This window comes from Mus caroli, unplaced genomic scaffold (genome assembly GCF_978045245.1).
Source record: "Mus caroli unplaced genomic scaffold, Mus_caroli_1 scaffold_15, whole genome shotgun sequence".
In the NCBI taxonomy this organism is placed as follows: domain Eukaryota; kingdom Metazoa; phylum Chordata; class Mammalia; order Rodentia; family Muridae; genus Mus; species Mus caroli.
Window position 1 is genome coordinate 72,181,711 of NW_028227270.1, and position 27,980 is coordinate 72,209,690.

General features: G+C 42.5%; 1 protein-coding gene across 1 annotated transcript in view; it reads left to right on the top strand.

The window, feature by feature from the left end:
- Nucleotides 1–27,980, top strand: part of Fam120a (family with sequence similarity 120 member A) — an 85,639-nt gene that overhangs the window by 45,307 nt on the left and 12,352 nt on the right. Inside the window, exons 8-13 of the mRNA XM_021179888.2 lie at nt 5,930–6,017; nt 7,843–8,070; nt 10,496–10,670; nt 18,352–18,601; nt 21,739–21,853; nt 27,422–27,631. Of these exons, the coding sequence (XP_021035547.1) occupies nt 5,930–6,017; nt 7,843–8,070; nt 10,496–10,670; nt 18,352–18,601; nt 21,739–21,853; nt 27,422–27,631 (1,066 nt within the window). The remainder of the gene's footprint in view (nt 1–5,929; nt 6,018–7,842; nt 8,071–10,495; nt 10,671–18,351; nt 18,602–21,738; nt 21,854–27,421; nt 27,632–27,980) is intronic.

Consider the following 27,980-nt stretch of genomic DNA (forward strand, 5'->3'; position numbering starts at 1 on the left):
TTCCTGCAAGTTTTCCCTGGTGTATCTACTATGAAATAGAAGCAGATGTGTGCTCACCCAGGGCAGTGCTTACTGAGTCTGCACACCTTGTCTCGAGTGGGGAAGTATAACATTGATAAATATTCACTGGTTGTGTGTGTGTAAAGTCCAATGGAAGCAAAGAATTATTATCTAATATTTGTAATTTTAAAGGGGTTGTCTAGCAGGATGATAGATTTATGATCTTTTGAATCAAAATTTCTGGATTGCCTCACCAGAAATGAGCATTTTAAACAATCACCCTGTGATTGTCATCAAATGTGAAGGCAACTGGCAGGTAGTCTAAGAAGCGGTGTTCTGAGATCCTTTACTAGGTCTGAAAACCTGGGAATCTGTACAAGGAGTATTTGGTATAAACTGAGAAACACTGGCAGAAGGCAGAAGAAAGCTGTAGACTGAGCCCTGCAGAGACAGGCTCCATGGAGTCACTTGGGCAGGTGGGTGGTGACTACAGATCTGCAGAGTGGACATTGAGAAGAGTGTTGTTCTTAGGTTAGGACAAGAGCCTTCAGCTCATGGCTGCCTTAAAGACTGCCTGGCTGGTCCTTCTTTCTCTGAAGTTCCTGGGAACTCTCCCTAGATACTATCATTTACTATTTCCTGTGGATCTTGTTCCCGCAAAGGGATGTGACCTCTCATCCTGGCAGTTAGTGTTTGCTGCTGTTGTAGAGAAAGTGTCTTTCAGAAAAGTTGATACACAGCCTCAAGTCAAGGTTGGATTTGAGTTGTGTGACTCAAGGACTTCGTCCCTTGAATTGTTTGCCTCACTTACGACAGTAAATATGAGATTGTGTTAGGCATGCGAGGAAGGTGGCAGAAGAGGTAGGGAGCCTGCTCCTGAGCCCTGGACCCTCAGCTTTGCTATGGTGGATGCTGTAATACAGTTTGGGTTTATGAATATGATGGCTGGGGTCTCAGTCCTTGGGGAGGGCCCTAGGCAGTTGTGTGGATTGTGTGTCGAGTGTGTTATGTGTAGCATATGAGAACAGCTTGGTGCTTTGAATGGCTCTGTACCCTGGGCGGTATAGTGATAGTTCCAGCTGCTCAGGAGACTGACACAGCAGGCTCTCATGAGCCCAAGTGTCATAAGACCTTATATCAAAAGATAAAAACAATGTCAGCTTTAGTATAAATAAAACCCATAATTCTAGCACGTGGAAGTCTGAAGCAGGAGGATTGCTGTGGATTTGAGGCCAGCCTGGCTACATAGTGTTTCAAGCCAGTCAGTACTGCAGAGTGAGATCCTGTGTCCCAAAGCTCAATCAAGCAAAACAGAAACAAAATGAGTAGGAATAGTTGGTCAGGATCTTACCTTTGCTTTGGACTTGACCAACATGATGTTTTGAGGAAAGTCTTAAAGGAAAGGACAGTATCTGTCTATTCATTTACCCAACAAATACTCAAGCACTTGCTGTTTGCCAGTGGGCATCGTTGAGGAAGTGTGCTCTGATGGTGTGCTGTGCTAGAGGACAGTCTATGGTGGCAAACACAGTCCCAGTGGACTTCTAGAGAGCAGAGGACAGATTAATCAGGTGCTGGTCTCTAGGCCTGGCCTTGCAGAACTGATTGCTCCCTGGCCTGTAAATACTTGTTTTTGTTTTTGTCTGTTTGTTTTAGAAAGAAGTATACCTTCTTGGCACCATATGCCTTTGAAACAGAGTTTTAACCTCAGAAGTGTAATTCTGTCCCTTCCAACAGAGGAGTGGCAACCCTACCATTTCTATACTGTAGTAGCAGGGAAGAATCCTCCCGCTTTCTCATAAGGGCACACACACCTCTGTGTGATCCTTCTTGAAGCTCTCACCCCCAAGACTATGTGGCTATGCTTCTGGCCAAGCACAATACACTCTTAAATACTCACTAGTTAGGATGAAATGCTAAGGCAAAAACCAGTCAGTTTTAGAAACATTCCCATGAGTACATTTTATGTGGAAACATGCCAGGAACACTAGCCAGATTTGGTGTAGGATGATCTGCAGAGTAAGTGGTCTAGTTCCCCCAACCTTAAGTCGGGGGATGGATGTTAACTAAGTAATTCTCTCCCTCTCTCTGTCAAAATAGCAACAGAACATACTTCTTGCTCTACTTTTTTGTTAATATTGAAAAGAAAAATTCAGCTGGTAATATTTTTTTTTTTCTTTTCCTGGCCTTTATTGAACTTTTGTTTTGTTTTGGACTAAGAATTACAGTTGGGTCTGCACTGGAGATGTTTATTACTTTCATAAATTTGTTTGGGCTTGTAAGAGTTAAATCAGGGAGTGAATAACTTGGAATCTTTAACTTCTTACACAGTTTTTTTTTTTTTTCTAATTACCACCTGTAGTAGACAGTTACTTTGAATTCAAACATTAAAAAATACAAAGAGGCTGGGCAGTGGTGGCGCACGCCTTTAATCACAGCACTCAGGAGGCAGAGGCAGGCGGATTTCTGAGTTCGAGGACACTCAGGGCTATATAGAGAAACCCTGTCTTGAAAAACAAAACAAAACAAAAAACAGAATCCCATATAATTCCCAATCTAGATGGGGACCAGCCAAAGACTAGTGGATGTATAACACTTTATTTTTCTCAGAATATACTAAGACACATGTTTTATAATAATAAGGTCTTAGGAACAGCTTGCCCTTTTCTTTTTTCTTTTATTCTTAAAATACTTCAGTAAGTATATTTCTGCATATAAGTGTGACATATGAATACTTAATGTTTAATAAATAATTATACTTGATAAATATTACTAACTCTTTATTGGTATTTTTAAATGTGTCTGTAAAAGTTCTTATTCAGAGAAAAGGAACATTTCAGTTTTGTGACTTTGTAGAGGCTTGTTTTTGTGAACATAGATGTATATGTCTTAAGTGGCAAGAATCCATTGTAATAAAGTGTGCAGTTGTTGATTTTAAGTTACGGTATCCTAGTATTGTGGTATTATTTCTTGCATAAGCTTCCTCCACCAATTCTAGCAATGTGTGATTCCCAGAGGATCACATCTGACATGTGAAGAATGAGCTCTGGAAGGTAGGCTGCCCAGTGCCTACCTTGCTGAGCGCAGCCTGCCTTCCAGAGGCCCACTCGGTGCCCCGCTCCCATGTCCCGCTTGGCTGCTCCTTGCCCTGCAGGGTCTGGCTTGGCATTTCTAGCTATGGTTATATAGCTTCCTGCCCCCATGTGGATGAGCACATTTTCTGAGGGCTTTTGGGGGTTTCTTGTGAATTAATATAAGCAAAATTAACTATTGGAGCAATACAAAACTAAAACAGTGATTTGATTTTTTTTTTTTTAATGTAAAATAGTTAAGGGATTTTGTTCAGCTCCTTGACCTAGTATTTCAGGAAATAGAGACTGTAGATATTTTTTGTTGTTGTTGTTGTTGCTGTTCTTTTTTTTTTTTTTTTTTCTTTCTTTTCCCCTCTTTTCTTTTAAGAGTGGCTAAGAAGGAGAATTCATGTTTTCCTGCCCTGGAGATCAAGGACATTACAGACAGAGTTGACAGGATAGTTTGCATGCAGTGGGTGAGCTTCCTCCAAACGGATGGCCTTGTGTGCCAGGGCTTAGTCCATTTACATTTGTATTCTTCAACACATTTCTAAGGTCTTAGCATTGAGGCAGGGCAGAATTTTATCTGTTGGAAAAAATAACGTTGATCTTTATTTCTGCAGCAAGAAATTCTAGCTGTCTGCTAGCTGTTTCATAATAATCACATACAATGTTCACAGATACTGGAGTATTAGAAAATGTACGCCTTGCCCTACTGTTACATGGTAAAGAACTTTGCCTGTCCTCTGAAGGAAGACCTTGTATAGGATGGGATAGTTCAGGTCTGGAACACATTGCTATCTTCAACTGGTGCTTGTGACCTAAACCTCTTTAGTGCAGAGTTGCCTACCAGTAGCTCTGACGGCCTTACAAAGCTTGGCCTCCCTGACTGGCTCTCCTCTCTGCTCCGCAGAGTTGGAGTTGAAGTGGTTGCTTGTTTGCTGTGTTTTTGCGTGGAGATAGAGCTACACCTACAGCTGCCTGTCCTTGGACAGTATGTAGCACAATCAGGAGTAGCCACTCCAGATCAGATCCTGGCACTGAGTCCTTTTGTATGGGAGTTGTGGATAGACTTGCTTCTCTGAGCCTGAATTTGATCATCAAAGACGTTTACCATGGGGGTGAGAGTCAAAGAGAGCTAATGCTAGTTTGTGAGACATCTGGTTCTAAGAATAAGCTTAAGGTGTTAGTAGTTGTGTCAAATGAATTATGGAATGCTGAACTACATTTGTTCAAAGAAGAGCATTTATCCTAACCACACACTTTGCTTTCTTATATTGTGAAGTAATAGCTGCCCTAGTGAGTGTATTAGACTGCTTGAACACTGGCTATGTCAAGATACTTTGCAGGAACAATAATGCTAGTCTGTCTCGTGAGCATCAGGGTGATGGCATTACTGTATTTTCAACTTGATGGTGCATGTAGAACAAAACACATACACCTTCAGGAACTTGGTAGGTTCTCTGGGGTGTTACATAGCATGGTACTTCACCTCAGCAGTAGAGTCATCAGAAAAGTGTCTCCTTCCCTTCAGTTTTCCTTCCTACTGTTGTCGTCCAATTTTCAGGTAACTTCAGGCATCCCAGGAACACTGCACACACATCTGTGTGTTCAGTGAACATTTCAGGCACTTCTGTTGTCTAAAAGCAGTTTCAGAACTATTGCTGGTTTTTATGTCACATAAGAAATAAGCAAGGTCTGCTCTTAGCTGTCCACTGAGTGATTCTAATTCCCTATGCCTCCCCATGTCACACGAGTCACACCGCTGCATTCTTGGCTGCTCATTTATTGTCTCATAGCTGGATGACCTGTACTCAACAGGATAGCAATGGACCTGTGACTGGACCCTTCCACATCTCTGCCCAGACAGCTGTCAGAGCCTTTCTCTGTTGACTTTTCCCCTAGAGAAGTGGCCCTTCATTCACCAGAGGTGATTGTGCTCAGTTTGCCTCTTGGTTATCACTGTGTTTTAAGTTGACATTGGGTTTTTATACTGAGTAGTGATAATGTATAGAACAATGCTTTCTCTGACCCCAGAAACCTAGACACAGTGGAAACCCTTCACCTTCTTATGTTGACTATGTAGTGCCTTTGGCTAGAACAACCTGCCATGTAATGAGTAGGGTCAAGGCCATGCACCCACAGGAACCTCCGCCATCTTTACGTGGAGTCACCCTGCCTGCTGGCTTTCTTACATGACCCATGTGTCCCCACTACCTATAAAACAGTGCTTTTCACCTTTGCTAGGGACCTTGTTTACTTGACTGATAATATTGTGTTCCTTAAATAAAGGTGAGTGAAGGAGGGCTTATAAAGTAATGCTTATCCAGACCACTCAACTCTCATCTGCTGCATTTCAGGTTTTGAAAATACTGCCTAAGTATAGTAAAGTGTTTCCAGAGGCTGCAGGCAGGTCATGAGTCTATCAGGTACTGCTTGAACTATGTCTGCTAACTGCTTATCTCTTTCCATAACCCCCCACCCCCCACTCTTTTTGGTTTTGGTTTACCAAGCTGTTTGCCAAATAGGAATCTGTCCCTGTTCTCTGAACTTGAGTTCATCTCTCTCTTGTGCCTACACCCTTAATTTCTTCCCTTTCTACTGATGGTTGACACCCTTCCCCATGAAGGTTGGGTGCCTATAAGAGCGCTGCTACCTTATACTTAGAAGTTATGCCTTTTCACTTTGAAGTAGGAGGAAATACTCCTGAAATAAAATTTTGAGGAAAATACAAGGCTATTAGAGCATGAAAAGTTACTGCTGTTGCTATTGAGTCAACAGGTTTAGTGTAGGCCCTTCTTTTCACTGTGAGGTAGTTTAGTCTGTAGTATTTATTGATCCTGTTCATTTGTGTTTAGCCACATCAGCGGGAACAAGATTGGCTGGGAGAAGACAGGAAGCCATGCAGAGCCACTGGCACGGGGAGACCCAGGAGACCAAGTAAAGGTATAGAACCCACCCCTTCTATTATTAAGTTTCTGACTGCTCATGTACACTGGTGATGAAGTTAAAGCAAAATTCTTTCTGAAACGTGTCACGAGTCATATGCTTTTCAGAGGGCTCAGGAAAGAAAATAATTGTTTAGAATTTCCTCAGTCTGCTTGGCCTGGGAAGGATGGCACCCATCGCACTCCTTCTCCAGGACCTGGTGCTTGAGGGCGTTGGTGAGGCTGGTTGAGAAAGCACCTGGAGTGTGTTTGTTAAAAGTAGAAGTAGCTGGGTGTGGTGGTGCTCGTCTTTACTCCCAGCACTAGGGAGGCAGAGGCAGGCAGATCTGTGAGTTCCAGGTTCGTCGGAGCTACACAGTGAGACACTGTCTCAAAAGAAGAGAGAAAAAAGTAGGAGTCAGGTAAACTCTACTTCTACTGTACCTGCTCTGTCTGTCCCCGAGTGGGGAACAAGACTGCTGCTTCAAGAGGGTTGGGCAACTTCATCTGGATACCAGAAATTCCAGAAATTCATTTAAACCTCCAAGTCTACTGAATGATGGTGAATCAATTAGAAATAAGCAATAGAAATACTTCATGAGAACTGTCTGTTGTTTATTTATGAAAGAATCTGGCAAAATGCTTTGCACTGTTTTTGTGTCTATGTTCTTAGGGAAGAGGAAAAGTATAGAAAATTGTGAATTTTTCATGGGTTCTTCTAAGACGAAACTTAGCACCTGTGTATTAAAGAGTAAAATTAACGCTCAATTACATACCCTTGTAATGAAGACATTTATTCCAAGACAGCCAAACATGTTTTAGGGTGACACCAAATCAAGCAATAAGCAGTTTTTGTTTCCAGCACTCTGATCAAGAAGAAGAGTTTATCGTGCAAATAATAATTACTCTTGGGCAGCTTTTCAGACAATTCAGAGTATGCCAGGGCATCTGGATTTGCCTCTTTTTTCCTTGGCACCTTGCCTGGTATTGGTGCAACCCTGAGGTAGTCCATTGTGGCCCAGCTTTCCTGCCCTGTGCCCATGCCTGCTGTCTGTATGAGCATTGTGGCCCAGCTTTCCTGCCCTGTGCCCATGCCTGCTGTCTGTATGAGCAGTTGCTAACAGTGGACATTTGCAGCTAGAAATAGATTATCCATTTCTCAGAGTTGGCGTTTATAGGTCTGAGTCATTGTTTTTTATGGGATTAGATTGTTTTAGAGAGAGGATTTGTGGTGTTCTGCACTGTTGCTGTTATTACTCTGTTTTACTTTTGCCTGTGTATAATTAAATGTAGGGCTTTATCATGACTGTAGAGAGAAAGTTTTAGATGGGAATTTTGTTCTTCAGTGCCAACAGTTACAAGACTGAAATCAGACCTGATATGAACTCAGTTTTTTGAATTACTAATTATAGAATAGTGGTTAAATACATAGTCTCTTTGAGTGCATTAGGAATATCTTAAGAACAACAGAAACACAGAGAACCAGAAACACTGGGGCAGCTTCAGAGGTCTGGAAACTCGATGCAGGGAGCCCAGGGTCAGGGGAAGCTGGAACTGCTTTCTGAGATGAGTCTTCTTGTCCCCACACTCCAGGAGGCAGCGTATGCTATCCTCCATGGCAGGCACAGTGTATGCTGGTGGTGCTGTGTTGTGCATAAAGTAGTCTGAGGAGGGGTAGGTGAGTGTTTTCTGCCTTCCCTGCCTTTTGGTTGGCACTGAATCTGACCATTCTAGGCAGGAGTCATCTCTGCCCTCTGGTGTTTAGGTGGTGCCCTATGTCTATTTGAGATAATGAGAGAATGGAACATAAACTCTTTCCCTACATTTTGTTCTTTGCTCTGTAGGTAGAAGGCTCATCCACTGCCTCTTCGGGGAGCCAGCTAGCTGAAGGCAAAGGGAGCCATATGGGCACTGTTCAACCAATCCCGTGCCTCCTGTCAATGCCAACTAGGAACCACATGGATATCACCACACCTCCCTTGCCCCCTGTCGCACCTGAGGTGCTGAGAGTGGCTGAGCACAGACACAAGAAGGGACTGATGTACCCCTACATCTTCCATATCCTGACAAAGGTATTACCCAGGGTCTTGAAGCAGCTTTAAGTCTTTTGACAGCATTTTGTCTCTGGTTTCCTTTTGCAAACCTTTTTTCTTTCTTTCTTTTTTCCTTTTTGGTCTTTATAAAATATTTCCAATTTCTAAACATTAAACAAAAGATAAAAATTTGTATCTATAAATGCAATTTAAAAGCAAGTTATGAAATCTACTTTTTCATTTAAAACCACTTTTTTTTAAAAAAAAAACTAGTGAAATAATGACACATTGTTTCATGACTCACAATTTTTTTCTTAGTAAAGAATTTTTACACATTTCTGTTGTAATGTCAAGTTAATCCTGATGTCGTAAATGGTATCTGACTTTTTTATTATTTGTCCCTAGGCAATAGTAGCTCTCCTCTAATAGCACTCCATGCATTTTGACTTTGTTCCTCTGCTTTGTTGACTGCAGGTTTAATGATAGGACCCAAGAATGGTATACAGGATTTTGTTAAAGTGTACACATTAGAAGTGCCAGTTATCTTTCATATAGCGGCATAATTTACCTTATTAGTGTTTTACCAAATGTGTAGCTAAATATATACAAACTGTTGACATTGTTTTTTAATCTTGTGTCTCAGTGTATCTCTGTGTATCTAAATTTTCTCAGTGATTTATGGTCTTTGTGTTGGCACAAGTCACTTCAGTGATAAATTTGTCATACAGAATTGGTTTATTACTATCTTGATATCACCATGTTTCTTCATTACATGGGCTCTGTCTTTTTCACCCCTCTATTTTCTGCAATCCATTTGTGGCTTGTAGAGTGGAGTCAGTAAATGCAACAGGCTCCTTGCTTTCCCCGGTTCTCGGAGTCCATGCAGGCACAGAGTAGCTAGCCAATGCTGTGAACTCTTCAGTCCTTTCCTTTGTAGTTGTCACTGCCTCTAAGTCTCGTCTTACTGTTTAATATGGGTATGCATGAATATCAGTGGTCAGGTTGTGGTTGTAAAACAAACATTCTAAAGAATCATCAAAAGTTATGAAAATGCAATTTTTTTGTTACCGTTTGTTATGTATGGTACAGTACAGCATTTTATAAGACATTTTTCAAAAGAACACATATAGAGATGGCACTCGTTCCTTGTGGGACTGTTTGAGATGTAAGGGGTGCCGGAGCCGCCCTCTGCATCTGTGCTGCCAGCTTTGATGCCTGGCAGTTGGGCAGACCCATATGAAGAGCGCACATGGTACTGATAGCGTTCTTCTGTTCTTACAAATGTCGAGGGAAGACTGACAGAATGTCCAGGCTTGGGAAAAGTAAACTTAACTGTCCTTTCAGGTTTAACAAAGTGCTCCTTTGGACTTTTCAGTATAGGGGCAGTTTAGACTGCCATGCACATGGCTTCCTATGAGCCGAGGAGCCATGACAGGCACACACATTTGCAGCAGCGTGAAGCTTTGTAATATGGTTGAGAATTACTAGCAAGAGAAACCCTCATAGTAAATGAATATATTAGAGGACATTTAATCACTGGATTAGTCAAGAAGAAAGAAAGTATTGAAGATAAGGAGAAAATCAATTTTGAAGTTAAATTTGTGTGAAAGTGCAAATATACAAGGTGGTTATTAAGAGAACTTACAGTTAATGTTTAATAGGCATTGGAGGGCATGCTGTGTATTTTTGTTACAAATATACATAAGTAAAATTCCTTGAATATATTGATGTATTGTGATACCATGCAATAGAAGTTTGGCAATAGTCAGCTGCTGAACAGCACAGTGGTTTCTCTCTTGGTGGCATGGTCTTGAGTTAGATGAAAGTCTTGCCATATTGGGACTTGAGCTGGGATGGAACGCTTTCATTTTCTGTCCTAGCAGCTATCTGTGGCCTCAGCCATGCTGGAGTTCATGGTAAGCACCTACTGTGCTGGGGAAAAGCCAAGAACATGTTCTAAAAAGAGTTCTCAACTTAGGGAGATCATTTTTAACGTGTGGGAAGTTTTTATGGAAAAGCTTGGTTAAAAAATATGACTTTCATCTCAGAATACTGTATACCTTGGATTTTGTACAGGTCATTAAAAATTACAAATTTTATTATCTCTGACCATCTTGACCCATGAATAAAGTTGTAGATTCTTCATGCTTTCTTCTGTATTTGTTGTCTGGTGTTATCTGTGTAGAATGTTTAAAAACCTTTGGCTCATCTATGTGGTTTTCTTTTGTTCTTGGTTTTTGGATTAAAAATAAAGTAATGTAGGATTAATTTTGAGTCTCTGGACATACATTTGGACCACAGATCCCAGTGGACTCTCCTAAACATCTCACTGTAGGCAAGTTGTTAAGCCATTGGGATAGACTAGCTATGTCATTAATGGAGATGATACAGTATATTGCTGTGAGTTTCTTGTAAATTCAACATGAAAAATGTGCAATATTATTCTGCTTTCTTCCATGCAAAGGGTGAAATCAAAATTGCTGTTTCTATTGAAGATGAAGCCAACAAAGACCTGCCTCCGGCCGCCCTGCTCTATAGGCCAGTTCGTCAGTATGTTTACGGAGTCCTGTTTAGTTTGGCAGAAAGCAGAAAGAAAACTGAGAGACTTGCTTTTAGAAAGAACAGACTTCCACCAGAATGTATGTACTGTAACAATCCATTGTTTGTTTCCCTCGGTACCTCGTAATCTCTTGTGCATTTTCTAAAGCCTTAGAAGTATCGTGGCTGAGTTGCCTGAGACCCTCCTTGTACAGGAGGTGGGCTGTCCTCTGGGCTGTAGGCAAGGATCGAGCCCTCAGAACAGGAGAAGCCATACTTGGTACAGTTTTAGTAATGATGTTTATTTGGTAAAAGAATAAAATAGCAGGTTTCCAATGTTAAACTTGACATTACTCTGAAAACATCTTCAGCAGCCGCCACTCTCTGTCACTAGCCTGTTGAAGTAGCTGAGACACACACGTCTATCTGCCCATATGCTCAGGAGCCACAGATCTGCTTCTCCAGGAGCTCAGAGGTCTGGAGAGCAGCTCCTGTAAGGTTCTACCGCCATAGTGGATTCACTTCAGGACTGCTATGCTTTTCCTGGCTATGGCTACTTCAGTTCATCAACATGGGGGAGGGGAGGACACTAGAGAGGACTGTTTGGAATACTGGTCAACTTTGAGGTCCAAAGCTTTGTCTCTCATGAGGCCCATGTCATATTTTTGGGAAAGTTGTGCTTTTTTCTTCATACTTTTATCTGCTAATTTAAGAATAAGAAAATCAATATATGCTAGGAAGTACAGAAGTGTTATCTAAAACAGAGTCTAATGTGAATATTTTATAAATCCCTGGACCATTTTCTCCAGCAAAGCCCCTTTAGTTGTGACTCCAGCTGAGGTGAGCAAGTGGTGGCTTCACTAGGTGGGGACAGCATGGCCAGCACTCCTGACTGGCTTGTGTAGGTCTGAGCAGGGGGACTGTAAACTCAGGTTTACGATCTGACACTGTATCAGGACAGCTTGAACTCCAAGCTGCTCTCCTGCCTCAGCCTCCTGAGGTCTGGGGTGACAGATTATAAGCCAGAACACCTGGTTTAAATTCAGTAGATTGTTAAAATTTCCTTTGAGCCAAATTTTAACAATCAGTAGATTGTTAAAATTTCCTTTGAGCCATAAGACTTTAGAACAGGCGCCCTTTCTCAGAGTTAGTTAAACTGAGGTGCGACTGAGTAGCGCCCATGAGGGCTCCTATTCTCTACCCTTCTGTGTCAGAAAGCTGTGGGTTCTTGTGCCTCCGACCTGGGGCCTCTACTCAGCCCTTCATCCTCAGCTCCAAAGGACTGGGTTGGTTTCTCAAAAGATGTTCTTTTGTTTATTTGTATGTGTGTTCAAAAAAGGGCTACTCGTCAGAAGAGTCTCCAGTAACCATTTATGCCGTCCTGCAGCACCTGCTGAGACTGACTTCTTCCCCACAAGTCTGGGGTCTTGGTTTCAGAGTGTGCTGCCATACCAGAGACTCTCAGAGAGCAATCTTGACCTTATGTCCTGCTGCAGGTCTTCAGGCAGCAAGGACAAGTCTTTGCAAAGCTCATGTACAGAGTGCATGCAGAGTGGAGCATGTTAGGGCCAGACAAAGCCTTCTCCTTGGTGATGCCCACCTGCCTTTAACCTTGTTTCAAGCAGGTCTTGGAAACCCCTTGGGAATGAGCCGTCAAGGAAAGAAAAGATTGGGGTAAGGAAATATGAAGTGACTCAGTCAGGTACCTCAGATGTGCAGGCTGCTGACCTGTGTGTGTGTGAGAGAAAAGAACATGGGAGACTGTACAAAGGTGGAGGTGGTAAGCTGTTCCTCATGTCTTCCTCTCTTCAGACATGGCAGAAAGGCACTGGCTTTAGGATGTGGTTGTGATGAGGGCTGCTGCTTCCCTTCTTTCTCCTTCCCTCCTTTATGAAGTTGGAAAATTGCTGCCACCACCACATCCTCTCCTTCTCCTCTTCTTTCTCTTCCTTCTCTTCTTTCTTTTCCTCCTCCTCTTCTTCCTCCTCCTCCTCTCCCTCCTCCTCCTCTTCTTCCTCCTCCTCCTTTTCTTCCTCTTCCTCTTCGTCGTCTTTTTGCAAAGGGGAGAGGGCACAACAGGAATGATCTCTAGAGAGAAGATATATGTGCTAGAGCAGAAGCAAGTGTAAATAAGGAGTCTGTGTGCTGGACTCAGGCTGTAGAAGCGGGCAGCGGCTGTCCATTCTTCGGAGCCTCTGCTCCTGAAAAGGGCAGGGGGAGCTGTGGATGAGAAGTGTCTGGTCTTGGTTTGGGAAAAAGGGACCAAGTGTATGTATGATTCTTTGCAGGAGTATGTTAACAGGCAATCACAAAGTGAATGATTGGGTAGGTGATGGTGGTACGTGTCTTTTATCCTGGCACTTGAGAGGCAGAAGCAGGTTGCTCTCTTGAGTTTGAGTCTAGCCTGGTCTATAGAGAGAGTTCCAGGACAGCCAGGGCTACACAGAGAAAAGCTGTGGGGGAGGGGAGTGGTGAAAAATGGGATAGATAAATGTTTGATACGAATACATGGTTATGATTTATTGAGGTGAGTATATGAAGACTTTAGTGTATTAGGGAGTTAAAATAGCTGTGTGAGAAAGCTTGTAATTACTGAGGTTCTTTGAAGGCTGGGAATGTAGCCCAGTAGTAGTGTGTTCATATAGTGTAGGGCTGGCCTAGTTCACTCTTAAAAACTTAAGAACCTTTGCTGATTTCAAGTTTTCAGTAGAATTATGATCCCTATTGGTAGAAGAGTTTAAAATGTCCTTCCTGTAGACAGTAACCCAGAGTAGGCTCTCAACTGAGGGTGGCCATAGTGTTCCTGTTGTCCATGAGGCTAGAGCCCTGTCTCTGGTGTGGCCTGAGCAGTAGCAGGAGCTGAAGCCACACCTCCCTCCAGCCTTGAGTTTTCCCATTGTAAAGGTGAGGTTCTGGAGTATCCTAGGTGCTGGGCAGGAGGCAGGAAGGGGGTAACTCAGCTGCCCTTTTCTGAGCTGTATACCCATGGTTATTTCCAGTCATGGTGTTCTCCCAGGACTGATGGGAAGAGCTAAATGATTTGAGGCATGAAAGTCAAATGCAGGTTCCAGCAAGATAACAGTGTAATGTTCAAGATAGAAAGCTCTATGAACTCACCCTGATGTGTTTGAGCTGTGTGTTACAGCACATACCTGTACTCCTAGCTCAGAAGGCTGAGTCATAATGTGAGCTTCCATAGTGAAGTCCTGGCCAGTGTGGGCTACATAATGAGAACTTCAACTAAAATAGAACAAAACCCACCATCCATTATATAAAATTAGCCATTGGTTTTTTGCTTCATATTTCCTGTATTTATGAAGTCTTCCCTAGTACTTCAAATTGATATATAGACTTATTAAAGGATGAAGTGTGTAGGCAGGAACAATGTATTCAATGGTAGTAAATAGGACATTAGTCCAACATGCCCAAGCCTGGGTTTCTATTTTAGAATTAGAGATGCTTTTATATCTATCTAACTTTATTTGTTTTGTTTTAATTGAGATACTGTCTTACTTTGTAGCTCAAGCTAACCCTGAACTTCATTGTTTTTCTGCCTCAGCCCCAAGTATTGAGATTATAGACCTGTGTGTGTCTCCCACCCAGACATCCCTATGTCTCCTGTAAATGCTGTTTGCAAGTCACGTTACTCTGGACTTTTTTATTCTGCACAGTTTCCCAGTACTAGCACTGACATTGTTCTCCCAGATTTCAAATTAACAAGCACAAGAAGTAGTTACTCTGGACCAGCACCACCAGCAGTCTGTACTGTGACTCTTTTGAGTAGATTCTTACTTCGTAAGTCCTTGACTTTATGAGTTTCTAAATGCTAAGAGCCACATACCTAAGAAGAGGGAGGACTGGGCAGCACTCATCTTTCTGTCTTTGCTAGTGTGCCTGCAAGTGTCCTACGGACTACTGAGCATCAACTCTCTCGGATGGTGCCTGCCTCAGATATAAAAGTTTTAAGAAGAAGCTGGGCGTGGTGGCGCACGCCTTTAATCCCAGCACTCAGGAGGCAGAGGCAGGCGGATTTCTGAGTTCAAGGCCAGCCTGGTCTACAGAGTGAGTTCCAGGACAGCCAGGACTATACAGACAAACCCTGTCTCGAAAAACCAAAAAAAAAAAAAAAAAAAAAGTTTTAAGAAGAGCTGGTACCCCTTGAGGATTGTGGAGGTGCTTAGAGTGAGGAGGTAGACTGTACTGCTCCTCATTGCCCTCCACCTGCTGATCGGGGGGTGGGCACCATCCACAAGGAGGAAAGAGCAGATTTCATGGTGTCCAGTTTTCCTTTCTATCCTGGGTAAAGTTGTTAACATAATTTTCCCTGGACGATCTCAGGCATAACAGTAGCCCCTTCCTAGTGCGCATACACTCAGTTCACAGGGCTGGGAAGCTGTATCTTCCTCCCCCTTGTAAAGGTGGTGCGGCATGCAGCCACTACCCCTGCAATGGTACTAATATGGCACAAAGGTGTAGAGGCAGCTACTGTGGGCCCCTGGGAACTCCCATATAAAACAACCTCTGCTTATTGCTCTTGGGTTAGCAGTAGAGGCCCAGATTATCTGTGATACAAGCACATGACTAATATCTGGGTTTTTATTAACAGTTTAAGTATGACACTGTTTTATGTCCCCAAATTGTACTTGAGGGTGTGTTTCCTGTAAAGTATTATAAATTGAGCCCACAATCCCATAAATGCTTGCTGTTCTACAATTGGTTTTTACTAAGGTAAGACATGGTTTTAGAGTATGGTCAGAAAGCTAATTTCTGCTGCTTTGTAGAAATGGGCTGCTTCTAGAAGCAGTAGCTTTTCTGTCGTAGAAAAGGTGACATTAATGTTCATTGAGGTGACAGGTCATGCATGACCTCTTGGGTACTCTTACTTGAACATGACTTCCTGAAATGGTCCTACCATGATCATACTCTTACTCCAGGCCAGACAGCACCACCCTGGCAGCCTGGGGCCTTGTCACCCTCATAGGTCTGTAATTTAAAATGCGTTTAGAGAGGTAGGTATAGATCTGAGAGTAGTAGTGTTTGAATATGATGAAAACACATTGTATGGAATGCTGGAAAGAATTAATAAAATACAAGGTTAAAATTTATATGAAAAATTAATTTATTGTAATCAGTTATTATAAGTACCATAAATATAACATAAATATTATAAGCTATGATATAATATATAGTTTTCCCTGCATGGTGAGAGTACTAGATGCTTTTTAGGTTAATAATTAGTATTTTGTTGCATAGCAAGGTTTTATGCCTTTTTTGTAGCCTCTGAAACCAGGCCAGGGCTGCACTTGTTTCTGCAACTGTATTTTTGTCCCATCCTTGCCTGACATATGAGGTACCCACTAGGTATGAGGAGTGATTGGTCAGCGATTACACAGCTATTGAGTGGTGATATACTCAAAAGTTCTCCAAGTATTAGAGTGTTTGAAAACAGCCACGCATCTGGGAACAAAACAAGACAAGTCCCGCACACCAGTGTCTGTGGAGCAAGCTTTGTGTGTTTATGACAACTTTGAACTGTGCTCATTAGGACTATTGCAGGTGGACACCCAATGTTTAGAGCTATGACAGGTGGCATAAGCCTCACCCATTGTTTCTGTGTCTGTGATCTTTCCCTAGTGCCCACTGAATCCTTAAGGTCTAGGGCCCATAATGTCACATCACATGAGGCAAATTCAGGACACTGAGGCTACAGGACACTGAGGCTTCGGTGGGCACCAGGCAGGTGGAACCTAGAACGCACACAAAGCGTCATTAAATAAAATAGTCACTATGGAGATTGCCTGTTTCTCAGAAATGTGCATACTGAAATCTGGTCCCCAAAATAAATAAAACACCATGTGTGCTAAAGACTGATTAAAGGTAGTCTAAAAACAGCCAAGGAAAAGGGGAGGTATTAGTGACAAACATAGGTGACTGAGGATGCTTCTCTCTCATGAGAAAACACCAGACTCTAACATAGGGGCCTGTGTTTTATCACCTATGGGAATGATGCTGGGAACAGTGTTCATTTGTGGATTTTGTGTGGTATATGTATGGAGTAGAGGTGGGAGAGAGGACATGCCACAGGTGCAGGGACCTGTTCAGAAGCTCAGTTTGAAGGCCTCGCCTCGTTACTTGGTGTCCTTGCGGTGGACACAGGAGGGAAGGAGGCAGGGAGAGGAATGGGCTTCCAGGATGGCTGTTTGTGTGTGAAGTTGGGGCTGAGGTGGTGGTAAAACATGTTGTGATGCTGGCACAGCTGGGGAAGGTTCTGGAAGCTGAGCTGTGCTAGAGCTCAGTGGAACCACATGGGATCCACGTGGGATGGATGGTGATGCCTTAGATTGTGCGTCCACGGACAGGCCTTGCTTCGTGATGGCGCTTTCACTGATTTTCTTCTTGACACCTAAAATAATAAAAACAACAAAAAAATGCTGCTATACATGAATGTCTGTTCTGAGTTGGTGAAGTTTCGAGTAAGCATTTAAAGGTGTCTCAGCTATCCTTTAATACTGTTGAACATTCAGTATCCTTAAGTGTGTTAATACTCACATTTCCATCAAAGATAGTGAAATGAAAATGGAAGAAATTTGCTTCATGACAGCAGTACTTCTTGAAAAAAGAGAAATTTTTAGTGACTGTCTGCACTTATATCACTGCTTGGCCTGCGGGCTTACATGCAAACATCACTGCCTGGAGCTTTCCTGAAGGTGTGCCTGGGTCGTTCCCATATGTTACACGTTATCTTACATGTTGAGATTGAAATGTGTTTAAGCATATTTTTTTTTCCCCTGTTACTGATACATTGCACTTCCCACATAACTCCTGGCAGTTTTCATTACATTTGAAGAAATTATCATATCACCTGACTTTATTTAGACTCAGAGTAGATTCATTAGAGAAAGAACCTAGAGGTAAAGCTTATTGGATAGAATGTCCACAGCCCATCCTGGTTTCCACACCGGATGGAGCCTGGAGTGCAGGCCTTGCTCTGGTTCCAGTGTGCACTGCTTGTTGCTTGTGAAATGCACACCCAGATCCATCATCAGATTGTTACCTCAGTGGAGCTGGGGAGTTGTAACTTCCATATTGCAGGTTGGATTGCCACCCTTGTAGATGTGAAGACTGGGACTGGGCCATTTTTCTGTGTCTGTAAGAATCCAGCACTGATGAAACACTGGGTGTGAGGTCATTTTTATAGAAGCTTAGGATATTTTGCCTCTTTCAAAATGGAATTTTGGAGAATTTTGCATGGTTGTAAGTCCTGCTGAAGATAATTGCTGTGTGCTGCTACCATCTGGGATTCAGAAGTTGGAATGTTACTTCTAGCAGTCATACTGGCCACCCTGTAGTGTTTATTGCCTATTCAAATAGAAAATCCTTAAGGAAAATTGTAGCAATATGTAAATCACGTCTTAGATCTGACTTGTGGAAGTTTTCATGTAGAAAAAGAGAGCACCTAATTTGGGTTATGTTGAAGTACTAGAGAATGCCACACTTTTGTGTAGTAGACTTAAAATACCAACAAGTCTCTAACATTTGTGGTCTATACATTCAGCAAGTGGGGAAATCAAGTCTTGATCTGTCTAAGAAGAAATTCATGTGTGGCCTTATGGAATATCTAAGTGAGCTGTAAATCACTGAGACTTAGTAGCTTGCAGAGGGAAGAATGCATCATTCTCTGTGAGGGGTGGCCAGGCCAAGTGCTAGAACAGGTTGTTACTGTGCAGGCTGGAGGACCAGTGAGCAACTTGCAATGAGCCTCTTTATGTTTTTCCTCTGCAGTCTCGCCACTGATCATTAAGGAATGGGCAGCTTACAAGGGGAAATCTCCTCAGACCCCGGAACTAGTGGAAGCATTGGCCTTCCGGGAGTGGACCTGCCCCAACCTGAAGAGGCTTTGGCTGGGCAAGGCGGTGGAGGACAAGAACCGCCGGATGAGGGCCTTCCTGGCCTGCATGAGGTCTGATACCCCAGCCATGCTCAACCCTGCCAATGTGCCCACTCACCTCATGGTGCTCTGCTGCGTCTTACGGTGAGTAACATGGGGTAGGGGCATAGTCACCATGGTCAGTGTTCTCTGGAAAAGATGACAAGCTTACTTTACAAGGTTGTGCTGTCTGTTGAGATTTGTCTTAGACCTGTGTTTGTATGTGTAGCCTCGTAATGTGGATCACATAAATACAACAAATAATTGTACTGGAGTGCATAATAGAATAGGTATATTTAGAAAGCACCTAGCTTGTAAATATTATATAATTGTGTGTATGTGTTTATATGTGTGAGAGAGTGGGTGGGAGTGAACAGGTGAGCATGTATGCCTATGGAGCCTGGAGGTTCATATGGGTGTCTTCTTCCTCAATCACTCTCCACCCTACTTACTGTACTGTACTTATTATGTGTGTGGCTGTTTGCCTGTCTGTATGTCTGTGCACCAGAAGAGTGATTCAAGATGGCAACCTCTGCGCCCCGCACCCCAACACAGGGAAAACCTGTTCTCTGATCATGAGCAAAAGTGAGTTCAGTTACTGGTCTACAGAGCGTATTCCAGGACAAACCAAAAGGGGTAGAGGGAGGATGAGAGTCAGTCTGAAATCTCAAGGAGGAGGCTGCATGTGTTGATGCACACCTGTAATCCCAGCACTAGAAGAGGCTGGACGAGAAGGGTGGATAGTTCAAGGTTACCCTGGTCTACAAAGTAAGTAAGACCTTATTTCAAAACAAAACCATCAACCACATATACATGAATAGTTTTCAGGGATGAAGGGTCCATGGTGTCATAGCAAGGTCCCAGCTGTCTATGTGTGCTTGGAAACACTCGAGACTGCCATGTGTCAAACCACCTTTCCCCCCAATACCCATGTTAGTCAAGGTCAGACTAGTCTTTGAAGGCTCTGGGCTGCCTGTTAGCCTTTATGGTAAAGGTAGAGAAGGGGAAGATTTACAAAGCTCTTCCAAGTCTGTTGCTGTAAGCTCCCAAGTAGTTGATTGATTGTGTTTGTTTATTGAGACAGGGTGTAACACTCTGATTGGCCTGTAACTTGTTATGTAGTCCAGGCTGTCCTGGAACTTCTGGACATAGAGATCCTCCTGCTCTGCCTTCTGAAGCTGGTAAAAAAGGTGTAGGCTATTACACCCAGCTATTAAGTGGTTTCTATTCTGCTTAATTAATTTCATGGCAAAGAATACTTACCAAAAAAGTATCTCCAGAAAATCTATTAGGTGAGTTGCTAATGCAAATAGGATCTAAAAATTTTCTAAAGTTGTAGATAGGAATCTGTAAATAAATGAGTACCTCAGAGTGAGTTGCTGTTTCTGTTATCTGTGGGCTCTGATCTTTGCTTTCATGAACATATTTTCTTCATATGTCTATCTGAGAAGAGCTGTAAGCAACTGAATAGAAACGCAAAGGCAGGAAACAGATACTTTGACCAATAGAGGCATGGGTTCTGCAGATATGCTGAATTCTGAGTCAACAATTGTTTCTCCCAGAAACAATTTGGAACTGGGGGTACACCAATTTTTTTGTGATCCAAAAGTTTAAAAGGAACATAGAGCCAGAATGGAATCTGAAGAGTTTCCATGTAAGAGACAAAAGGAGTCTGGTAGGGAGTGAAGCTGTAGGATGGTGGGACTGTACCAATGCCACTGAAGCTAGCAGGCTCAGAAAGAGACACTTAGTGTAGGGAGGTTCATGTTATGTGTATATTGTTCCAAATGAATATGTAAGTAGTTATTAATAGGGGAATATAAGTATTATGTAATAACTAGCAAAAGCTAAGAGCACAAAGCATGGTTAAGTGAGGAAAAGAATACATACTGTATATATACTATATATGTACTGTATATCGAGTGCACTCTCCAGTCAGTAGTGGGGGCTTCTTCCACATTTACTCATGGAGCCTCAGGGGGAGCATTGTGTATGATTTATGGCACTTAGTTGCAAAGTATATAATACTTACCTATTTCTTCATTTGAGACAGGGTCTCAGTTTGTAGTCCTGGCTTGGTCTCACTGCCGGGATTAAAGGGCTGTGCCATCATGCCCAGCCAGAGGGTGTAATTTTTGTCAGTGTACATAGTGATAATTTAATTTACTTTTATATCACTGTTTAAGTGCAGTAGAAATATTTAGTATTCATTCACACTGAAATTTGATTGCCTATTTACTTATGCTATTTAATTGTACCATAAAGTGTATGTCTCTGTGTCCATCAGTTTCAACTTTGATACAGGACACTTACTTCTGCTTCAGAAATGCTAGAACAATATATAAGTTTCTATCTGTAAAATATTTAGATAATATCTGCCTCTTAGTGAGTATGTGAAATTTTAATGACTCATTAGAACCTCCCATTGCCTTCTCTTAGTGTACATTTCTATAGGTGAATGCTGCCTCTGGTTGTATTAACGTGGTGGGTGTTAGGCCTGAGAAAGCCTCCTTAGCAGGCCAAGGTGGAAAGAGTATGGTTTTGCATCTCTCCACTTCCTATACCCCTTTGAGTTGTTCTCCAGGACTCACTAAGCAGTCTGTCCTCAGAAGTTGTTTTAATGGTACCTAGCAACCTGATCCAGTCCCCCAGAAGATGGTGGGGTACACAGACTCAGTTCTGATGGGCTTACAGGCTTATGACTATTGCAGTTAGCTATTTCCACACTAGGAGCTGTGCAAGGTTACACTCTGTGGAGTGAGTGATACAGCTGTTGGCTGCTTGACACATCTATCCTAGTGGAAGTTGAATCCTTTTAGCCACCCACACCCGGCTGTTCCAGATGTGAAGATGCCCTCATTAATCATTGAGTATCCTCCTCTTCATGGGCACTTCCTACATCATTCCCATGTTCAGCTGCTGCCACGGATTCCTTAATTCAAATGAGACAGATTTCAACCTCACAGAGAACCACTTGCCTCTCTCTGTCTCTGCCTCCTGAATGCTGAGAATAAAGCATGTGGCTCCCACCAGTCTGGGCAAGCACTGTCCAACATTCTAGCACGCTGAGTGGTGATCACGGGCACACTGTTCACCTGGCATCCTCTCATGGAAGCAGTGGTTGAAAGAGAATACAGAGGCCGCTTCCTGACTTGCCTGTCCTGGATTACTGAGAAGCTGCTGCTGTTTTTCCAAGTACTGGCCGACTGCTCTAGTCATTCCACTCCTTCTGTTCCTCACAGGTATATGGTGCAGTGGCCTGGAGCTCGAATTCTGCGAAGGCAGGAGCTGGATGCCTTCCTGGCTCAGGCATTGTCCCCCAAACTCTATGAGCCGGACCAGCTGCAGGAACTCAAGGTACTGTCTGATCAGCCTTGTGTCCTTGTCCTGGGAAGTCTTGCTTTGGATTTGGTGTAACTTTGCTAACCCTCACCAGACAGTTGTTTGGGCACCAAACTAATACTACTAATGTCCTATGTGTCAAAGCCTTCAAGGCAAAGGGGATATTCCTGTCCAGGTCTGGCTGTGCCAGCAGGGTTTGTAAGCAAGTAAACAAACAGCCAATTCTACGTTTATCAGATTTTTACCTGTTTATCAGTTGATGTTTATTCTTGTTTTTCACATCAGAAAATAAACTTCTCTTTTTTATTTTACCAGGGGATTCCAGCCCTGGGAGGGCTCAGTCTTAGGAATGTTCTAACATCTAGCCAGGATTCTTTTTCTTATTTCATTCCATTGTTCCTAGCTGCACTTTAGTTTTCTCTAAAGCATATTCTTTGCCCGTCTGGTGTTGCATAGTCCCTTTTTAAAAGAACCACTTGAAGAGCGGTGTTAGCATCATCCCGACACCCCTTTTCGTGAGTGTTTCACATCACATTCCTTTTCATTTTGCCTGTAGCCCTCCTTTGTGTTTGTGTTGCAGCGTTTATTTTCTCCTGAGTTGGCTGGTTTTGTAGTGTCACCTGCGCTCATTAGTTGCTGTGTTCATGATTATAATTGCTTTCCTGTTTCTGTATTAAATGTTAGAGAGCTCAAGTCCTCAAGGGTAGCTGAACTCACAGTTCTGCCTTTTCTTTTTAATGGTAGGGTTTTGTTTTTCTTTGTCATCAGTTATTTAATTTTTTATCAAGTTTGTTTTAAAATCAGCTAATCTCTTTTGAGAAATTTGCCTTCACGTTTAGATCTTTTTGCTGTTCTTTATGAACACATCTTATGGCAAAGATTTTAGATTAGCTCTGAAGATTTTTTCTTTTTAGTATCTGACAGGTGGTTCTTAATAAATTTCTGGGTTTTCCCTAAATTATTATATTAAATTGCATATTTTGGTGCTAACTGGAACTCTGTTGAGGCTTCTGATGACTTTGAAACAAGCTAAGTACAAAACCAAAGCTCAACAGAATCCCCTCAAATTGTGTTCTTTACTTTGTGGATCAAACTTTTCTGTGTGTTAGGCAGAAACTGTTACTATCTTTAACACTTTTGTTTTCGGTGTCAGGCAGTGTGGCGGACCCAGTCAGGTCCTCCCGTGTGTTCCCCGGGTGCTCCGTCACCGTCCTCGCCGCAGGCTGTGCTTCAGGGGGTGGAGTCACTGCCCTAGAGTGTGGTGCCACCCTCTACCTCTCCTCCTGTTTCTCTTGTGTAGATTATTCCTTCAGTATTGACATCCCAGTTCTGAAAATCAGACCGCCAGGGACCAGGTATGCCCACCAAGCCTTATTCACCATCAAGTTACTTTAACCAAAGTCCATCTTCTCTCCCACATCCTTTTCATTTTCGGACCCACATGCAGGGTGCACCTTTTGAAGCTTTCATTTTGGTTCTTTTGAGACCTTAGTGTTTTCATGGTTTTTGCCTGATTCTTCATCTAAGGCGCGACATTTCTAAAGATGTATCAGTGAGATACATTCCACAAACAGGGGCCTTCTGTCTCACTCGTCGCAGCCCAAGTCTTCTTGTGTGGAAGTTGGTCCTGTTTTACAAGCACAGTCCACACTAAGACCTTCATTGTCAGGATGAGCACACATTTCAAAAGAGCTGTGAGAGAGAGAGAGAGAAAAAAAAATATCCTGTGGTTGAGAGGAAGGCAGCTTGGCTTTGTTTGTTTTTGTTTTTTAAGATTACACATTCTCTCAGCTATTAAATTGAGAACTGATAGGAATATTCTTATTTCAGGCTACCCAAAATTCCTATGTAGAGTTTGGCATTCTAGAATTTAGTGATAGAATGTTAAATTTTAAAATTGCTTTTTCATTTAAGTTTTTGACAAGTCAAAAGCAACGACAGTGCCTTTCTGTAAGACCCCTCTTCACTGTTTAAGACACAGTCACCTCTTGACTGTCGCTGTTGCTGTGCTGGGGCTGTCACCCCGTTTGTGGATTGCCTAGACCAGTCACTCTTCCCCGTCAGTGCCTGGTACACGCTTTGCCATCAGGAAAAGAGGAAGAAAGTCCCACTTCTGCCAGTTTGGACTCTTGTTATCAGCTTTTCTAAAGGGAGGGTTACTGGGAGAGACACTGCACCCTTAGCTAAAATGAGTGTTTAAGAATTCATCTCATCCATGCTTCCTCTGTCCACCATAGCCATGAATAATTGAGCATGCTCTGTGTGGTTCCCTGCATACCTGTGACAGTGACTGATGACCCTCATTTGCCTCTCTGTTCAATTTTGTGAGCCATTCTCCTAGTTTTCCAGCATGAGTGTAATTGTGAAGGCAAAATTAGCACTGAGCCTGGGGCTCAGAGCTGCGGGTGAAGGATGAGGAGAAGGAACTTTCTTCCCATTGTGATATTTGTCCAGTTTCTTCTCCTTTGTTCTTGACATCCCTGTAATTCTCTTAAAAGTTCAACATGCCACGTGGAGAATATAAAAGATGGAAAATGAAGAGCTTTAAAGACAGTATTGGGGCCCATAACATGTCTGTGATAGCTGTAGAGTTGTTTTGCAAATAGGTAAATATGACAAAGTAAGAGTTAGAGCCTATAACTCAGTAAGTAGAAGTTAGATGGCATCACTTCACTACAATTGGCTCTTAACTATCTGTGCAGAGAATAAATTCTGCAGCTGTATTTCTTGTGAAGCCAGATTTTTCTTTTTCTCTAGTTGAGGAACTTTGGATAATGTTGAATATTTTATCTCCATTTAAGTAAATTCAGGCATCTGTACAGTTTAATTTAATGGAATGGAGAGATGGCTTAGCTACTGCTCTTCAGAGGACCTGGGTTTGATTTCTGGTACACACACAGCAATTTACAACTGTTCATTGTAACTCCAGTTCCAGGGAATCCAATGCCTTTTCCTGGCCTCTGGGCACTCATGCAGTACATATACATTTATCTAGGTATTCATACACATCACTAAAAATTACTGCATGGTGGTGGTTCACGCCTTTACTCCCAGAACTTGGGAGGCAGAGGCAGGCAGATCTCTAAATTCAAGGCCAGCCTGCTCTGCAAAGCAAGTTCCAGGGCAGCCAAAACTGTTAACACAGAGAAACCCTGTCTCGAAACACACACACACACACACACACACACACACACACACACACACACACAGACAAGACAAGATAAGACAAAACAATTAAGGAAATTAAAACACTGCAGTATGAATTTTAGAAAGATTTTGGGCAGGCATGTTGGCATATGCTTAGGGGCCAGAGATAGGAGGATCAAGAGTTTGAGGCCATTTTGGGGTATATAGTAAGAAACTGTCTCTAAAACAATTTAAAAAAAATTTTTTTGAAGGAAGTCAAATGTACACAGCAATGGGAATCTTATTTATATATTATATAGCTTTTATTTTAGAAATATTTGCCTGTTAAGTTAATGGTAGTTATCATTACTTAAATGGATAACTACATTTCTGAGGATTGAACCCAGGGCTTCATGCATGGTCAACAAGTTCTGTTCTACTAAGCTAGATCCTCAGATCTAACATCATTTTTTAAATCCACCTTTGCAGTCCCTCAGTGGCCAGTGTAATTCATATATTAATGAGTGCACACAGTGTGAACTTGCCCCATTCCTCCCAGCAAATTCAGAAACAAGTAATTCTAACCAGAGTGCTTTTCTGCTGTAAACCTTTGCTGCACTCTGTTAAACTCTATACAGTGATATGGCCAGGATTTTAATCTAATCAGTGGGACTTTGTATTTGGGTATGACCAGTAGTAACCCATTCTCTCTCTCTCTCTCTCTCTCTCTCTCTCTCTCTCTCTCTCTCTCTCTCTCTCTCTCTCTCTCTCTCTCTCTCTCATATAAAATAGAGTGTATTCAGGGCATGGGGGGAGTTAAGAGGATAGTAGAGACAGAAAGGCAGAAAGAGGGAGACAGATGAGAAGTAGAGGCCCGCCATGACCATGTGGAGAGAGTGCGGAGGGGGAGAGCAAGAGAGCATGACCCATACTCTTAAGAGTTGCCTTCAGGCTGCCACAGTTGTGTCCACAGATAGGTGGTATAGTATTTCATGTAGAACATTTTCATAGAGATAGAACCTTTACAGTACTACTATCTCTTCCTAAGCTTTGATCCAGATTTTCTAGTCTTTGGTGTAGGGCACAGAGGCCTTGGGTGGAAGCAGTGGCCCAGATGACTAGGAAGGATTCCTAGCTACTTTCCCGTAGAAGTGGGAGGGTGACCTGTGTGCTGGGGTGTCTGTTTGCTTACAGCCCTCTCTGCTTAGCTGCTCTCCTGCAGGCCAGTTTACTCTCTATGGTGAAGAGTCTCTTTCCTTTCTATAGCACACAGAGGGGATCTCAAGAAAACATATGTGTTCTTTCCATTTGTTTCAGACTGATCCTGTCTATATATTGCACATAAAAATGAAAGTTCGTTTAATCCATCACCTCAGGCCCTCATGGTTCTCACATGAGGTATAGAAAGTTTTTTGGGCAGGCATGTTGGCATATGCTTAGGGGCCAGAGAGATAGGAGGATCAGTAAACAGTGTTTGACTCCTAGGCCTTACAAGTTTAATTAAATTGACTAAAATCTTTAGAAAAGATCGGCAAGAATGTGATAGGAAATACTTGCAGATAATCATAAGTCCTTTAGCATTTGGCACTGAAATATTCTTTTTGTGTTTCATACAATGCCATTTTCAAAAAGTCAGCTTCTCTGCCACAGTGTGACCTTACCTGTACTAAAAGGTTTTTATTCTAAAGATTTTATTCTTGAAAAGCCATTGAGGTGACAAGAAAGAAACCATCGTAGAATTAAACCTTTGTCCTAGATAATCCACAAACTAGGCCTTTCACATATAGATGATCAAGAGTTGATTGCACTGTGTCAGGTGTCTTAGCCTGCCCACTGTCTGAGGTGACAGTTCTGGCCAGGTGGGCACAGTGCTCACTCAGCATAGAAGAAAGACACAGTTTCCCCAGTGCTAGCAAAGCACAGCTTGAGGACAGGGTTTCTCTTTGTGCCTTCTTTCACTTCTCCTGAAACATTTGGACAGTTTTAAAGTTTCTTTGAAACAACATATAAAGTTACAAACATATAGTACAAATTTATTTCAAAATGAAATTATGCCAACTAATTTCCTAATACAGTTACTTGAAAACTGTTCTGTTATCCCATGACCAGTGTTCAGATCTGAAGAGTTAGGCCTTACTGAAGAGATTGTGGAGCTCTGGGCCCAGGAGACTGTATGTAGCTCATCAGGTCCCTCGTCATGTCTATCCTTAAGCATCATATTATCCTCACTGTATTAATTCACAGACAGCAAACTACTTAGTATGTTCATAAAACATGATTTTTAAATACTCCAAGAGCATAAAATGTGGCTTTCTTTGAGTAAGACGGGCTGGGTGAAGCCAAGGTGTGCTCCTCTTGTGATGAGGATCAAGTTCTATTAACTTTGGGGAGTTGTAGCAGGAAAATATGATACTGTAGTACTCTTACTCCATATAAATTACTCTTTTCCATTAAAAGATTGACAACTTAGACCCGAGAGGAATTCAGCTGTCGGCTCTCTTCATGAGCGGAGTAGACATGGCACTGTTTGCTAATGACGCATGTGGACAGCCCATCCCCTGGGAACACTGTTGTCCTTGGATGTATTTCGATGGGAAGCTCTTCCAGTCCAAACTTCTTAAAGCCAGCAGGGAGAAGACCCCACTCATCGACCTCTGTGATGGTCAGGTATGTTGGGGACAGGGCAGCCATCTCTGACTAGAGTGGAATGGAATGTGTGAGCTTAACCTGTTGTCTAACTCATGGTTACCATTGCTGTGATATAGCACCATGGCCAAAGCAACTTGGAGAGCAAAGGGTTTGACTTCTGCTTCCATGTTGTCATTTGTCATTGACATCAGAGCAGGAACCTAGGGGCAGGAGCTGATGTAGAAGCCCTGGAGGAATTTTGGAATTTTCTTTTAAAAACCACAGAAATATTATAAGAAGATGTTTCCGTTTTACTCCCAGGTGTGGGATGTGGGGCTGCTTCAGACTGTCCACAGCAGCTGACTGTGATTTGCCCCATGCTTGTTCT